Source organism: Mustela putorius, unplaced genomic scaffold, assembly GCF_011764305.1.
Source record: "Mustela putorius furo isolate JIRA1106 unplaced genomic scaffold, ASM1176430v1.1 tig00003836_pilon_pilon_pilon, whole genome shotgun sequence".
NCBI classification, from domain to species: Eukaryota; Metazoa; Chordata; class Mammalia; order Carnivora; family Mustelidae; genus Mustela; species Mustela putorius.
The window spans coordinates 25273058-25290495 of record NW_025421989.1 but is presented as its reverse complement, the minus strand read 5'-3'; the positions used below and the strand labels follow the sequence as shown (position 1 = coordinate 25290495).

Below are 17438 nucleotides of genomic sequence, written 5' to 3'. Positions count from 1 at the left end.
CAGAGAGGCAGGCAGAGAGAGAGGAGGAAGCAGGCTTCCCGCTGAAGGGCTCTATCCCAGGATCCCGGGACCACAACCTGAGCCAAAGCAGAGGCCCTAACCCACTGAGCCACCCAGGCGCCCCCTCGTTGCTTTTTTTTTTTCAAATTTGACTTACATGTTGGAGTTCATCACACCATCATTCTTATATAAAAACTGCTCTTACACTCTAAAAATCTACATGCAGGGTCTTCTTTATCCCTAGCATCATCACTACTAACATACAACGTTCCAAAGATCAGATCCTCAATTAATGATAAAAATAAATGGAGCATGGAGCAAAGAATGTAATTTATTACTATTTAATTTTTTCTGCATTCCTGAATACGTTAAGGACATTCAGGTATATATCCTTGAATTTTACAAAGAGAAAGAGAAAAGTGACTAGAACAAACCAATATTTAACTACATTTTTCTTTGTTTCTATTTTAAAACTACAGCTATATTTTTGCTAGTTCTTTCATATTTGCAAGAAAAATCTCCATTACAAGCCATATTATCTTGTTCTGGAACCCAAAGAAGCAGCAAGGATTTTAAAGTTTTATTACACAACACCAAAACTCTTACTCTTAAGAAAATCCCCATTCCAAAGCCATATTGTGTTATTCTGGAATCCAAAGAAGAGGCAAAGATTCTCAAGCTTTATTACACAACACCAAAACTCTAACTCTTAAGAAAAATCTCCATTCCAAAGCCATATTATGTTGTTGTGGAACCCGAAGAAGATGTAAGGATTTTCTAGCTTCATTATACAACACCAAAACTCTTACTCTTAAATCTGATAAACAGCAATGTGTGATCTATGTCATTTATAAACTTGGATTCTAAATCTAAATAAACATTCTTCCTGAAAGGAACATTTGTAAGCTACCAATATACGACAGAAAAACAAAGAAGATATATATTATGGCCTCTCCAACCCCACCTTAGCCTCTCACTACTTAAAAGCTGGCAGCTCTCAACAACTACAAAGCAAAGAATCTGCCTCAGCCCTCTCTAGGGAGGAGAGGAGAGGCTGGACTTGACCTGGGAACGTGCATCGGCCTGGGTAGGAGAGGCAGCCGCAGCTGTGGCTCTGGCTCGGGCCCGCTCTTCCTCATCTCGCAGAGCCTCTTCGTAATGGAATGGGAAGGCGCTGGGGACTGTATCATGAACCTTGGCCAAAAACTCCAGGACTCTCATCTTGCTGGTCTCAGCGTGGGCTCTCGGGCCCCACAGGAACTCGAAGCGTGGAGGATCACTATCGGGTGCCTGGCGGTACTCCAGATACTTTTCCTGCACCAGATCTTGGGTGATGAGCTTCCTGGGGTCCCCAAAGACCGAATGCTTCCTGCCATCATAGATGCCCAAAATATTCAGGAATTCCCAGATATCCTTCTCAGAGGCTCGGTTGCCACTCAAGAAGATCACACTCAAAAGAGGCATGAGAAGCCCATTCTTAGGAAAGCCCCAGGCACTGCTCACACTGCCATCAGCGGTGAGGTCTAGGCTGCTGACCAGGATATAGGAGTGACCGCCGGGCTTGACTTCCTTTAATTCCAGGCCAAAGACCAGCTCCATGTGCTCAGAGGCTTTCCTGAGGATCTCGGGAAAGTGCTCCTTGTACCTTCTGTGGATGATCTTCAGCATGTCTGACTTCAAAATGGGTGCCCCCATTGTATACTTTTCTAGCAGGAACTGCATCAACACCCCCACCTTCCTGGTTAGAAGATCTTTGTGAGCACTCTCAGGGGAAGTTGAGGCCTGAGAGGAATTTTTCATTTTCTCAGCTTGGCTCTTGGCATCTACATTAGATCTTGGGCATGAAACACCTGCAGTAGGAGAGCTAGTGGCTGGGGATCCCCGAGGCTCCTGGGAAGTGTCAGCAGCAGGGGGACTCGGGAGAGTATCCCCAGAAACAGGAGAGTCAGAGGACTCTTCAACATTTGCTGCAGTGGCCTGAGGACCCTCAAGGCTCTGGGGCTCACCTCGGGCCTGGCAGCGTTTCTCACGAGCACGGAGCTTACTCTTCTGGCCCCGAGGCATGACTGGGTCAGGGACAGCAGGCACAAGAGTGAGCTGGAAGGCAGGAGATGCTGGTACCTGGAGCAGAGAAGATGAGAGTGTGAGCGCCTCAGCAGGGAGAGAACACCTTGGCTTTTAAGGAGCCACCTTTGCAGATTTCCATGAGAGCACAGTTCTAGGACCCCAAAACGCTGTTGCTCTTGTTCAGCCAGGTGTCCTGAGAACCCAGTGGAGGAAGACACAGTAATCCTAGGACTCCCAGGACTAACAGAGGGGTTGGCATCATGGGCTACTCTTCCTTTTTATTTTTTTAAAAAGTTTATTATTTGAGAGAGAGGGAGAGCAGAGTGAGAACACGAGTTGGGGGGAAAGGCAGAGAGAGAGAAGGAGAAGCAGACTCTCCACTCAGCAGGAAATCTGATTTGGGGCTCAATCCCAGAACCCTGGGATCACGACCTAAGTAGAAGGTAGACACTTAACTGACTGAGCCCCCAGGTGCCTTCGGCTACTCTTTCAATTGGGTATTGAGTGGTCTCCCATTTCCTTACTCAAGATCTTCACCTTGACTCCAAACCCTTCCTGGGGCTCTGCCCTCTGCTGATCTGAGACCATGATGACCCTTAGACAAAGATGCTCACATTTCTAAGGCCTGAGTTAACAGCTAGAGTGAGCTGACAGGGGCTTATGCCTGCTAACAGCAGGGGTGAGACCCTTCAACCCCACTGTTCTGGAGGCAGTGGCTCCCTCAGACCTCATTCAGGGCTTTGAACTTGATTCCAGGTAGAATTCGGTATTCCTCCAGTTACCTGAATCTACAAGCCTTAAAGCAAAGGTTTCACCTCCCAGAGTACTAGAAAAGAAGTCACTGTGCTGCACATCTGGGTACCTCACTGGAGGACTCCCTGATACGAGAGCCAGGTACTGCTCTGCACAGCTCCCTATTTTAAGGAGAGGGACCCTTATCAGCACTGAAAGTTCTACCTTTACTGTGGGGTCAGAACTTCTCGCTCGATCCATGGGGCTGCCTCCTTTAGATATAGGCCTTTCTCTACCTGAATCACCCCCTAGACAAAAATAAGGGGTTACATCAGCCCTAATTACTCCAGGACATTCCTGGACCGCCAGCAGGAGTGGGGCGGCCCTCTTTAGACAAAGGCCCTCGCCTCCCTGAAGCAGCCTGGGTGGCAATGAGAACAACAGGATTGCTCGGCCGGCCAGTCCGCTGGGACCTCCCAGAGCCGGACCAAAGGGGCAGGTTCGGGGGCCAAACTTCCTTGTGGCGGGGGAGTGGCCTCTCCAGTTTCCACTCAGGGTTCTCACCTTAACTTTAGACCAGTCCGGGGAAACTGGCCGCCGCTGAAATAAACGCCGCACCCAGTGGTCGAGGTCCCGCCCAGAACGGAAGTCGGGTTATCCGCATCCGGGGGCGTGGTCACAGGGGTCTCCAAGGGCTATAAGCAGGGGCGGGGCTCCGTGGGACCCCAGTGTTTGCGGCTCCTCCCTCTGGTGGCCCAGCCTCACCAGCCCCCGGACCCTCACCCTCCTGAGTCCCTAGAGGGGAATCTCTGGTCCTGCCCCCCCCCCCCGCCTGCTGCTATAGGGCTACTCCTTTCTGGACCGCACAAGCCTGATTGGGGGTCCGGGGTGGGGGCACACACTCTGTGAGCCTTCCTCTTTAAGGGGAGATACACCTGCACTGAGGGTCCACACTACTCCAGCTATGGCCAAGACTTCTTTCTCTGCAGAGCTGGGACCCGTTCTGTTAGATAAGGCCATTCCTTCCTTGAGTCTCACTCATCAGGCAGAATAAGGGGACTCCTCGGTTAGAGCTCTTCCGGGTCCCCCAGGGCTAAGAATGGTACAGGATTCTATTTAGCCCCCTCTGCTTTGGGGTCCTCTCGTAACACTCTTAGCTTTCACATGAATTCTTGTTAGGGCCCAAGTCCCTCCCTCTGCAAAACTGACGCAGCTTTCATTAAACGGAGGCCCTCACCTTCCTGAGACTTTTCAGGCTGAAATCAGCCTGACATCTCTGCTCAGGGCTTTCCAGGCATGACAGCATTGGAGATGTTGGGGGGTCTTCTTTTATGCTGTGGGTGCTGCTTTTGGGTCTTCATCTTGATAGATGGCTGATCCTGTACCTTCGCTGTGCTTTCCTGTAGCTGCTCATCTTACCTGTAGGTCCTCCTTTCCTGAAAATTCTAAGTTGGAAATGAGGGTGAGCCTCATCTGATCATGGTCCTTGGGTGCCTCCAAGAACAGACAGCAAGGATGTGATGCTGTAGGACCTCGCTCTTCTGGCTGGGCCCTTCCATCATTTCTCACTCATGGTCTTCACCATATCTTTCACAGCATGGGCTTCCTTTTACTGAGCTAAGGACACCATCCTTAGGTCTTTTGATGACCCCAATATGTTGGGGTAGTTGTCTTCTCAGTATTCATTCACGGGGGTCCTCATCTTGGTCTGTCTCTTTATTAAAAGCTTCCTGGGAAACAACCTGTACCTGCAAACACTCCACCAGTTTCTCTGCTGCAAGTCTTGCCGAAAATGAGTCCATGTGCCAAGAGTGATATAAGATTAGGAAAATGCAGCATACATCAGGGAGCCCAAGACAGGTGTGGTGTCTGAGGAAAGGGGAAAAAAAAGCTGATCTATTTCTTCTCTTCACTTAGGGTAGCTCTAAAAGATTTATTTTTTACAGAGAAGGATGGAGCCAGATGATTTTGTGAGCCCCTGTTCTTTGGAGGATAGCTGATTTTATACACGGAGATAATCATATTGTCACTGTCTCATTCTCTCCTTTATTCATATTTATTTTGGTATTCTTATTGCACTTATTATGTATGCCAATCCAATGTTTTGGTCATGTAGTCTGCCTTTTTATCTCTTGAGATACATCCTGGAGTGATAGAAGAAAGTGAATTAAGTGATCCATGGTCAGCCTCCGGCTGGGAGGAGTGGAAAAGTGTGATGTCTGGACAGAACAAGAGTCTATGCCTAGCTCTATCACTTATTCGCTCTATGAACTGGGTGCATTAGCAAGTTCTGTGGGCCTCAGGCTCTGCATCTGAGAAGTGGGTTTGTTAAATCCTGTCTTGCAGGGCCTGGTAGACCATGGCTAATGTACATAAAGCTCCTGTAAAGATGCCTGGAATGCACTGAGACTTTACACGATGCCTGTTATTACAATGGTTATGATTATTTTGACCCCAGAGGATACCACCCACCCTGATGGAATATTTGTTTTAATATAGAAGATACCAGAGAATATATGCCACTCTAAGACCTGGAACACCAAATTAGTCCAAAGTGCTTCTTACAGAAACACTAAAGTAAATTACCACCCCCTCATAAATCATATTTTGAGCAGGGGGGGGGGTTCTACCCGAATGCAACTCAAATCTCTAGAATTGGAGTCAAAGACTAAATCTTTCCTCTCAGCTGCCGTTTAATCCAAAGTACCCCATCTTCATTAATTTCACCATCATCTAAAATCTATACCTCCCTTAGTTTGCAGAATTAGAAGCTAAATAAAAAGCAAAACAGAACAAAAACAGTAACACTGAATTCGAATGCTCTTTTAATAAAATGGGTTCTGATTCCCCAGCTTACAGGAGAGAGTACCTGCCCAGTGGCTTCTGAGTTTCCAGCCTCAAAACAGTCCCACCCTTACGTCTCTGAAAGTCCCTGGAGATGACTCGCATAAAACAACTAGTTTGTGCTCTGTGTTCACCTGCACTGGGGACAGAACCATAGGACATGTTCCACCCATGCCCTGGGTGGAGATACTCTCCGATTTACTCACAATCCCCAAGTAACTGTTAAAGGTAATTTTCCATTCCAGACTCAAATCTCTCAACTCAGAGACCCACCACCTGGCTCACCAGTGCCACAGCCACTTTAGCCTACTCTACAGCTAACTTAAAATTACTTCCAATCATGGGCGCAGCTAACTTAAAATTACTTCCAATCATGGGCGCCTGTGTGGCTCAGTCAGTGGAATGTCTGCCTTTGGCTCAGCTCATGATCCCAGGGTCCCCAGATTGTGTCCTGCATCAGGATCCTTGCTCAGCAGGGAGCCTGCTTCTCCCTCTGCCTGCAGCTCCCCCTGCTTGTGTTCTCTCTCTCTGACAAACAAGTAAGTTTTTTTAAAAAATTACTTCCCATTGCAGGGCTTTCAGCTGCCCAAAGGCTCCAACTGCCTTGCCTCGGGCATTTTACACTAGAATACATGTGGAGTCCCCTTCCCTCCTTTTTACTCCCTATTTTTACTAGTCCTTTCTATCTTGGGGAGGATCTCACCACCTACTTTATATGAGAACTGCTCTTAGACTCCACAGTCTTGTAGGCAGGGGCTGGGCCTATTTTTCTTATCATCTCCAGTACTAGCCAGGAGCTTTCCAAAGAGAAGGTGCTAAATTAATATTTGGGCAATTAAAGAATATTAAATTAAACATTACCTTGTTCTGAGTGACAAGAAATGATTCAAGGGTTCTTTTTACAAAATACTAAGATTCTTATTTTTCAACTTGAAGAAATGTTTCTCTAAGAAATGTATGACCCATGTCATTCATCAACTTGGATTCTTGAAGTTAAATAAACCTGTAATTGAATGGAAAGTCATTTAAAATAGGAAGAAAAGATACAACTCCAATTTATATGTTGTATAGGAACACAAGTATGTTACACATTGTGTTTCTATGAACCCCACCTGGGCCCTCCACTAGTTAGCCAACTGACTGCCTTGGTTAATGACAAAGCAAAGAATCTTCTTCAGCCCTCTCTAAGGAGGAGAAGAGTGGCTAGGCTGGGGAGGTGGCCTGGGTAGGTGCAGAGGTGTAGAGGTCACAGCTCTGCCTCAGGCTCTCTCCTCATCTCGCAGAACCTCTTCATAATGGCACAGGAAAGCCACGGCCTTAGCAAAAACTCCAGGACTCTCATCTTGCCAGTCTCGGCCTGGGCTCTCGGGCCCCACAGGAACTCGTAGTGTGGAGGATCACTGTTGGTCACCTGCTGGTACTCCGGGTATGTTTCTTGCTCCAAATTTTCTGTGATGAGTTTCCTGGGCTCTCCAAAGATTAACTGCCTCATCTCAACACAGATTCCCAAACACATTTAGGAACTCCCAGACGTACTCCTCAGAGATGTGGTTGCCATTCAAGAAGATCACACCCAGGAGAGGCATGAGAAGCCCATTCCTAGGAAAGCCCCAGGCTCTGCTCACACTGCCATCAGTGGTGAGGTCTAGGCTGCTGACCAGGGTAGTGGAGTGACTGCAGGGCTTGACTTCCCTTAATTCTAGGCCAAAGACCAGCTCCATGTCCTCAGAGATCCTCTTGAGGATCTCAGGCAAGTGCTCCCTGTACCTTTTGTTGACCACCCGTCAGCAGTGCTGCCTGCATAACGGCCACCCTCACTGCCCGCTTCTCCAGCAAGAAGTGCGCTGACATGCTCATCGCCCTGGTTAGGGCATGTTTTGGTAAGCTCTCAGTGGGGGTTGGGGCTTCAGAGCAACTTGCACTTTCTCATTCTGACACCTTGTTCAGACCCCATGCATGAAATAGCTACAGAAGTAGGGATAGTGGGTGGCGCCCTCTGAGGCTCTTAGCAATGCCAGCAATAAGGCAATCTGACGGAGCAGTCCCAGAACAGAGGAGGAGGTGGGGGGGGGGGGACTCTGCTGCAGTGGCCTAAGCCCCCTTGAGATCCTGGGTCTTACCTCAGGCCTAGTGGCATTTCTTGTGTTGTTGAGTTTACTCTTCAGATACTGAGGAATTATGACTCCATGGTCGTGAACTGCAGGCTGGACACTGGGTATTAAGGGCGCCTGGAGGAGGGACAATGGATGGGGTGTAAACCTACAGCAGGAACATGCCACCTTGGCTTTAACCTCTGCAGGTTTTCGTGAGGATACTCCCTGGAAACCTACAAGGCCCTCATTCTCTCAGTCAGCCAGCTCTGCCCAGCAGGGAGGCTGCTTCTCTCTCTCTTCCACTTCCCCTGCTTGTGTTCTTTCTCTCTCTCTGTCAAATAAATAGATAAAATCTTTTAAAAAGTTATTATGATAATTTGGAAGGTAAACATAGAGGACCCCTTGCCACATTAGAAAACATGTGGCCTCACTGCTAGCCATGCGTCATACTAGTCAGTAAAAAGCAGGGCTGGCGGGCTGTAGCCTAAGGTTCACTCTGTCTCCAGTAGCTTCTCAGAGCAGGCTGGTGGGGCTCGATCCCAGGACCCTGAGGTCATGACCCGAGCAGAATGCAGATGCTTAATGGCTGAGCCACCCAGATGCCCCCATAATAACTTTTGACAAGGCTTCGGAACCTTTGTTTCTACTATGCTAAAATTGATACCGTAAGGCTCCCTGGGACCCATGAGAAAGAAGTGAGTAAGGCACCTTAGCCCACCACCATTACCAGGAGGCATTCAGTGCTTATAGGTCTGTGGGGACCTCTCTGTATCAGGCTTGCTAAGTCCTAAGTATCCATTCAGGGTCCTCATTTGGACACTACACAGGGTTATGATGCCCACCCCACCTTCTGCTGACTGGTAACTAGATCCTCAGACCAAGAATCTCGCCTCCTCTAGATGTGATATAAAAAGTGATGGGGATCCATGAAAGAAATACTTGATAAGCTAGACGCCTTTAGAATTAAAGCTTCTGCCCTACAAAAAATCATCAAAAGAATAAGAAGATAAGTCACAGACTGGGAGAAAATGTTTGAAAAGGACGTATCTGATGAAGGCTGTTAGCCAAAATAAACAAAGAACACTTAAAAGTCAACAAGAAGGAAACCAACAACCCAATAAAAAAAAAAAAAAGAGCAAAATACATGAATAGATACCTCACCAAGAAGGATATATAGTTGACAAATGAGCATATGAATAAATGCTAAGCATCATACATCACTAAAAATTTGCAAATTAATATAAAAATGAAAAGCCACTGCATGCTTTCTAGAAAGACCAAAATTCAAAGCACTGACAACGGCAAATGCTGGTGAGGATGCAGAGCAATAGGAACTCTCATTCATTGCTGGTAGAGATGCAAAATGGTACAGTCACTTTGCAAAAACAGTTCGAAAATTTCTTGTTACACTAAACATATTCTACACTGTTGACAGGAATGTAAATTAGTACATTAGCTTGGAAAGCAGTATGGAGGTTCCTCAAAAAATCAAAAATAGAATTATCCTATGATCCAGCAATCCTACTTCTGGGTATATATCCAAAGGAATTGAAATCAGGATTTTGAAGAAATACCTGCACTCCCGTGTTCATTGCAGTGTGTTATTCACAATAGCTAAGACATATAGCTAAGCAGTCTAAATGTTTATTGATGGAGAAATGGATAAAGAAAGGGTGAAACATACACACAATGGAATATTATTCACCTCTAAAAAGGAGGAAACCTTGCCAGTTGCAACACTATAGAGGACATTATGCTAAGTGAAATACAACTGACACAGAAGGACACATACTACATGGTACCACTTAGTCAGACTCACAGCAGCAGAGAGTGGAATGGTGGTTGCCAGGGGTTAGGAGGAAGGGGAAATGGAGGGGTATTAGTTAAAGGTTACAAAGTTTCAGTTATACAAGATAAATAAATCCTATAGGTCTACTGGGCAGCATAGAGCCTATAATTAACAATCCTGTATTGTATACTTAACATCCTGCTAAAGGGGAGATCTTACAGGGAGTGTTCTTATAACACATAAATAAATAAGGTGGGGGAAACTTTTGGAGGTGGTGGATATTTTCATAACATCAATTGTGGTGACAGTTCCATGGGTGCATATTTATCTACAAACTCATCAGTTTGTACGCATCAACTATATACAGCTGTTTGTCAATCATACCTTAATAAAGTGGTTTTTTAAAAAACCCAACTAGGGGCGCCTGAGTGGCTCAGTGGGTTGGGCCTCTGTCTTCGGCTCAGGTCATGATCCCGGGGTCCTGGGATCGAGCCCTGCATCAGGCTCTCTGATCAGCGGGGAGACTGCTTCCCCCCTGCCCTCTGCCTACTTGTGATCTCTTTCTCTCTCTCTCTCTCTCTGTCAAATAAATAAATCTTTAAAAAATAAAAACGACTAAACATACTATACTATCTAGCAATCATGCTGCTTGGTATTTATCCAAATGAGTTGAAAACAGATATCCTCAAAAAAAACTTTGTATGGAGGTTCATAGCAACTTTATTCATAGTTGCCAAAACTTGAAAGCCACCAAGATGTCCTTCGGCAGGTACATAGATAAATAAACCATGACAACCTGGCAATGGACTACAGCCTTACCTTATTTTACTGTGATTCGCCTTACTGCACTTCACACATATTGCACTTATTACAAATTGAAGGTTTGTGGCAGTCCTGCACCAAGAAAGCCTCTTGGTACCATTTTTTCCAAAAGCGTGTGCCCACTTTGTGTCTCTGTGTCACATTTGGGTAATTCTCACAATATTTCAAAATTTGCATCGTTATTATATTTGTTATGATGATCTGTGACCCGTGATCTCTGATGTTACTATTGTAATTGTTCTGGGGCACCGCAAATTGCACCCATGTAAGATGGTGAACTTAGCTGATAAATGCTGTCGGTGTGTTCTGACTGCTCCACTGACCAGCTGTTCCCCATGTCTTTCCCACTCCTTAGGCCTCCCTGTTCCCTGAAGTACAAAAAAAAATGTTGAAATGAGGCCAATTAATAACCCTGCAGTGGCCTATATATGTTCGAGTGATAGGAAGAGTCCTACATCTCTCACTTTAAATCAAAAGCTCATTATCACTAGTCATCAGGGAAATACAAATCAAAACCACTATGAGATACTACCTTATACCAGTCAGAATGGCAAAAATTAACAAAACAGGAAACAATAAATGTTGGTGAGAATGTGGAGAAAGGGTAACCCTCTTACACTGTTGGTGGAAATGCATGCTGGGGTACAGCCACTCTGGAAAACGGAATGGAGGTTCCTCAAGAAGTTAAAAATAGAACTACCTGATGACCTAGCAATTGCATTACTGAGTATTTACCCCAAAGATACAGAGGTAGTGAAAAGAAGAGGCACATGCACCCTAATGTTCATAGCAGCAATGTCCACGATAGCCAAACTGTGGAAGGAGCTGAGATGTCCTTTAATAGATGAATGGATAAAGAAGCTGTGGTCCATATTTACAAGGGAATATTCCTCAGCCATCAGAAAGGATGAACACCCACCATTTGCATCGACATGGATGGAACTGGAGGGGATTATGCTGAGTGAAATAACTCAAGCAGAGAGAGACAATAATCATATGGTTTCACTCATATGTGGAATAGAAGGAATAGCGTGGAGGACCATAGGGGAAGGAGGGAAAACTGAACGGGGAGAAATCAGGGAGGGAGATGAACCATGAGAGACTATGGACCCTGGGAAACAAACTGAGGGTTTCAAAGGGGAGGGTAGGGGGAGGGGGTAACAGGGTGGTGGGTATTAAGGTGTTTGTTTTGTGGTGATGAGCACTGAGTGTTATACACATCTAATGAATCATTGAATGCTGCATCAAATACTAATGATGTACTATATGTTGGCTACCCGAACATAATAAAAAACAAAACAACAAAAACAGAAGCTAGAAATGATTAAGCTTAGTGAGAAAGTCATGTCCAAAGCCAAGAAGGCTAAAAACTGGGCCTCTTGCATCAAACAATTATCCAGGTTGTGAATGCAAAGGAAGAGTTCTTGAAGGAAATTGAAAGTGCTCCTTCAGTGAACATCCTAATGATAAGAAAGCGAAACAGCCTTCTTGCTGATATGGAGAAAGTATTAGTGGTCTGGACAGAAGATGAAACCAGCTATAACATTCCCTTAGGCCAAAGGCTAATCCAGAGCAAGGCCCTGACTGTCAATTCTGTGAAGGCTGAGAGAGGCAAGGAAGCTACGTAAGAAAAGTTTGAAGCCAGCAGAAGTTGGTTCATGAAATTTAGGGAAAAAGTTGTTTCTATAACATCGTCATGTGCAGTGAAGCAGCGGGTGCTGATGGAGAAGCTGCAGCAAGTTCTCCAGAAGATCCAGCCAGGATCACTGAGGAAGGGGGCCGTACTCAACTGTATTTTCAGTGTAGACAAAACAGCTTTATACAGGAAGAGGACGCCATCTTGGGCTTTTGTAGATAGAAAGAGAAGTCAATGCCTGGCTTCAAAGCTTCAAAGGATAGTCTGACTCTCTTGTGAGGGCCTAATGCAGCTGGTGCCTGGAAGTTGATGCCAGTGCTCCTTTCCTATCTACCCAATCCTAAGGCCTTTAAGAATGATGCTAAATCTACTCTGCCTCTGCCTATAGAAAGAACAACATAAGCTTGTATGACAGGATGTCTGTTTACAACATGGCTTTCTGAATATTTTGAGCCTACTCTTGAGACGGGCTCAAAGAAAAGAGTCCTCTCAAAATATGACCACTCACTGACAATGTGCCTGGTCTCCCAAGAGCTCTTCTGGAGACAGACAATGAGATGAGAGTTGTTTTCATGGCTGCTGACACAACATCCACTTGGCAGCCCATAAATCAAGGAGTCATTTTGACTTTCAATTCTTATTGCTTAATAAATATATTTTGAAGGCTATAGCTGCTATAGATAGTGATTTCTTGGATGGATCTGGGCAAAGTCAATTGAAAGTCTCCTCGAAAGGATTCACCATTCTAAATGTCATGAACAACATTTATGATTCATGGGAGGAGATCAAAATATCAGTATGAATACGAGCTTGAAGGGAGTTGATGCCAACCCTCATTGGTGACCGAGGGATTTAAGCCTTCAGGGAGGAAGCAATGGTAGATGTGGTGGTGGAGAAAGCAAAAGAACTAGAATTTTGAATGGAGCCTGAAGATGGGACTGAATCATTGCGATCTCATGATCAAACTTTAAAGGATCAAGAATTGCTTCCAATGGATAGGCAAAAAAAAAAAAAAAAAAAATTCTGGGGCGCCTGGGTGGCTCACTCACTTAAGCATCTGCCTTCAGCTCAAGTCATGATCCTGGGGTCCTGGGATCAAGCCCCACATCAGGCTCCTTGCTCAGCAGGGAGCCTGCTCCCTCTTCCTCTGCCTGCTGATCCTCCTGATTATGTTCCCTATCAAATAAATAAATAAAACCTTAAAAATTTTCCTTAAAAATAAATAGTTTCATATGATAAAAGCTGCTCTTGGTGAAAATGCTTTAAAGGTAGTTGGAATGACAACCAAGGGTTTAGAATATTACATAAACCTAGCTGATTCAGCTGCAGCAGAGTTTGAGAGGATTGACCCCAACTTGAAGGAAGCTCTACTATGGGTGAAAACTATCAAACAGCATCGCATGCCACAAATAAATAATTTGTGAGAGGAAGAGTCAATCACTGCGGCAAACTTCAGTGTGGTTGTACTTTAAGAAATTGCCACAACTACCCCAACCTTCAGCAAAATCACCCTGATCAGTGGTACCACCGAGGTAAGACACTCCACCAGCAAAAAGATTATGGTTCGCTCAAAGCTCAGAGGATGACTAGCATGTTTTAGCAATAAAGGATTTTTTAATTAAGGTATGTATGGGGCACCTGGGTGGGTCAGTTAACTGTCTGACTCTTGATTTCGGCTCAGGGCATGATCTCAGTGTTGTGAGATTAAGCCTCACGTTGGGCTCTACACTGGGCATGGAGCCTGCTTGTGATTCTCTCTCTCCCTTTGCCCCCGCTCCACTCTTTGTCTCCTAAATAATTCAAGTATGCACATAGTTTTTTAAGGCACAATACTATAGCACACTTACTAGACCATAGTAGAGTATAAACATAATTTCATATGCACTGGGAAACCAAAAAAATAAAAATTCCTCTGACTTACTATATTGTGATATTCACTTCACTGCTGTGGTCTGGAACCAAACCCACAGTATGTCAGAGGCATGCCTGTATTGTTCAGTGCCAAAAAGAAATGAGCTTATCAGGCCATGGAAAGGCATTGGAAGAACCTTAGATATGTATTACTAAGTGAAATAAGCCAATCTGAAAAGGGCTCTATGTTGTATGATTCCAACACTCTGACAGTCTGGAAAAGGTAAAAAAAAACTACAGAAAAAATACAAAGATCAGTGATTGCCAGGGGTTGTGGGGGAGGGAGGAATGAACAGGCAGACCATAGAGGATTTTATTTTATTTATTTTATTATTATTTATTTATTTGAAAGACAGAGATCACAAGTAGGCAGAGAGAGAGAGGAGGAAGCAGGCTCCCCACTGAGCAGAGAGCCCGATGCGGGGCTCGGTCCCAGGACCCCGGGATCACAACCTGAGCCAAAGGCAGAGGCTTTAACCCACTGAGCCACCCAGGCGCCCCAGACCATAGAGGATTTTAGAGCAGTGAAATTACTATGTACTCTGTAACATGGGATACATGTCATCAAAGGTTTGCCAAACCGGACAGAATGTAACAACATCAATAATCAACCTAATGTAATTATGAGCTTTATGACGTGTGGCTGGAAGTTGAGAGACTCTAGCACATGGGCTTCTCTGAGGCAGGATGCTGAGAGTAGAGACGGCTGTGTGTGCGTGTCAGGGGAGAGGGTACACGGGAACTCTCTGCACTTTCTGCTCAGTTTTGCTGTGAACCTAAAATTGCTGTATAGGATGAAGTCATTTTTTTCAACCAAGTGATGCTGGGGGCACTCAGTCTCATACCCTGCCCCTGGGGCTTTCAGTCTTGAATGCAAGGGCAGAGCCAGACTTTACTTTTCCCATCTATTCAGGGACAGACTGTCCCCTTGGTCCGCACTTAGTTTCCTTGATTTGACTCCTGGCAGGACCTGAGGTGCCCCTCTTTCTTGGTCTGAGGGTATCTCCCCAGAGAAACACTTACTCTTCCCTTCCCTGAGATCTAAGAGGAAGAGGCGAGAGCAGCCTTATCTGGCCACACCTGCCAAGATCTCCCACAGGTGACAGCTGTGGCAGGCAGCCTGAGGCCCTATGATGGTGAATCCCACTCGGGGTTTGAATTCAGTACCCTAAATCTGACTTATATGAAGCCCCAAGACTCGTCTCTCTGCTGATCTGGAACCTCCCCACATTTCTATTACCCCCAAGGAGGATATGAGGCCAGCTCTGCCTGACATTTCTGCCAGAAGCTCTCATGGAAGTTGGATGGAGTCTGTGAGTCCCTACCAAGGTAGGTCTGGTGGTTCCTGAACACACTTGAGTACTACCTCTACTGACCTGAGTCAATCAACCTCAGACAAAGACCATCACCCTTTTGACCTGTTAAGTGGAAGTCAGCTTCAGCCACGTCCTTCCAAGGCTGTTTGGGGACTCTGAGGGCTGAGAGCAGGGTCAGGAGCCTATGGGCCACACTGTTCTGGGTGGCTGCTGTCTTCACTCTTCATTCCAAGTCCTCACATTCGCATGTGTCAGAGACTGTAAGTCCTCCCCCTAGGGACCTAGGCTCCTCCTAAGGCAGGACTCACCTGTCCCCGAGAATCCTGAAGAATAAGAGAGGGGATGCCCAGACTGACAACTTTGTCTGGCATATTGCTCTCCCCAGTCCTACTATAAAGAGATCTTCATTATGGCTCCTCTTCTTGATTGAAGGCTTCCTGGGAAAGGCCACGTCCCTGCAAACTCTTGACCATTATCCCTATTGCAAACCCTTCAGAGACTGGGTCCCTGTCCCAGGAGTGATGTGAGATAGGGGAGCTGGAACACAAGGCAGAGACCCCAGAACACATTCGCTGTCAAAGGACAAAAAATACTTTAATCCATTTCTTCTCTTTAGCTACCAGACTTGGCTTTTAATGTAACTTCTGTTTGAATAGGTGTAACCTTCTTTATGGAAGGGACTATCCAAAATGATTTTGTGAGCCCTGATCGTCTGAGGTTTTCTGACTTTGTATATAGATGATTCTATTGTTCACACTTCTCAATTATTTGGATATGGTAATTGCTCTGGTTATGTATTTTAATCCAGTGTCTTGGGCACAGAATCCCTTTTAGTACCTGAGACCATTTTGTAGTAGTGAGAAGAAAGGGGAAATAGGAACGTGAAGTCAGCCTCAGGCTGGGAGGAGTAGAAAAGTGTGGGCTTCATACTAATTCAGGCCAGGGGTCTGGTTCCAAACCTGTCACTGAGCAGCTATGAGAAATTGGGCACAACACCAAACTCTGTGAGGCTGTCTTTTCATCTGTGAAGTGGGTTTGATGGACTCTGTCCTGGGGACTGGTAGAGTGTCCAAAATGCACATAAAAGTAAGGGTTGCTGGGGGGAGGGGTGAGGCAGAGGGTGGTTGGGTTATGGACATGGGGGAAGGTAAGTGCAATGGTGAGTGCTGTGAAATGTGTAAACCTGGTGATTCACAGACCTGTACCCCTGGGGCTAATAATACATTATATGTTAATAAAAAATTAAAAAATAGGGGCGCCTGGGTGGCTCAGTGGGTTAGGGCCTCTGCCTTTGGCTCGGGTCATGATCCCAGGGTCCTTGGATCGAGCCCCACATCAAGCTCTCTGCTTGGTGGGGAGCCTGCTTCCTCCTCTCTCTGTCTCTGCCTGCCTCTCTGCCTACTTGTTTGTCAAATAAGTAAATAAAATCTTTAAAAAAAAATTAAAAATTAAAAAAAAATTTTTTTTAAATGCGTGGCACATTGCCTGACCAGGATTACACTTTAAAGGATGCCAGTTCTTACTCTAATTTGTGCCCTGGAGTTTCAACTCACTAGGAAGAGATTTAATTTTTAATCCGGGGATGTCAGGAACTATGCAGTGCTCTAGAACAAAGAAAACTCTATCAGACAAAATAGTGCTTAGCAAGAAATGCTAAGTAATAGTTCCCCATTCAAGTATGTCACCCAATGGTCGACATAAGGTCGACTCCCTTAGTGGATGCAACACGAAGCTCCTAAAACACATCTCAAGGCCGCCCAAAGCACCTTCCTCTGAGCTGCCCTTCCTTCCAAACCCCTCTGACTCTCATTCATTCAACCACCAATAGAAAACTAGACCTTGCCTGGAGTTTGCCAAATGGCAAACAAGGTAACCTAATTCGAATGATATGTTAGTGGAGTGGGTCCTGGCTCCCCCAGCCCAGGTCCAAGGGTGCCAGTCCAGTGGATTCTGGGCATCCACTAAAGGAGTACTCCATTATTTCTCAGAAACTCTCCAGAGATGATGTAAATACAACCTTGAATTTGCACACTGCCTTTGTCTGCCCTGGGGCAAGAGCACAGGACACCTTCCATCCCCTCCCCAGGTGATTTCTCTCTGGCTTTCGCACCATCCCAAAGTAACTGGCAAGGGCAGTTTGCCATTCTGCACCCTGCTCCAAGCAACCAACTGAGAATTGCCTCCCGCTGAGGGACCTGCAGGCTCCGAAGGCCCAAAGAGGCCCTGCG

At 45.7% G+C, this 17438-nt stretch overlaps 1 protein-coding gene across 1 annotated transcript; it reads right to left on the bottom strand.

Annotated features, from left to right (window-relative positions):
- Positions 1–349: 349 nt before the first annotated feature.
- LOC101692469 (melanoma-associated antigen B4-like) lies at positions 350–3423 on the bottom strand. The gene is made up of 2 exons (XM_004761859.2): positions 3364–3423; positions 350–2121 (listed from the first exon to the last, which is right to left on the bottom strand). Exon 2 carries the CDS (start codon positions 2062–2064, stop codon positions 1036–1038), a length of 1029 nt encoding a protein of 342 aa, XP_004761916.1. The 5' UTR covers positions 2065–2121; positions 3364–3423; the 3' UTR covers positions 350–1035.
- Between the last annotated feature and the right edge of the window lie 14015 nt (positions 3424–17438).

Bases quoted from the DNA above. Each gene is read 5' to 3' on its own strand.
- LOC101692469 (XM_004761859.2), bottom strand. From the start codon at position 2,064: ATGCCTCGGGGCCAGAAGAGTAAGCTCCGTGCTCGTGAGAAACGCTGC.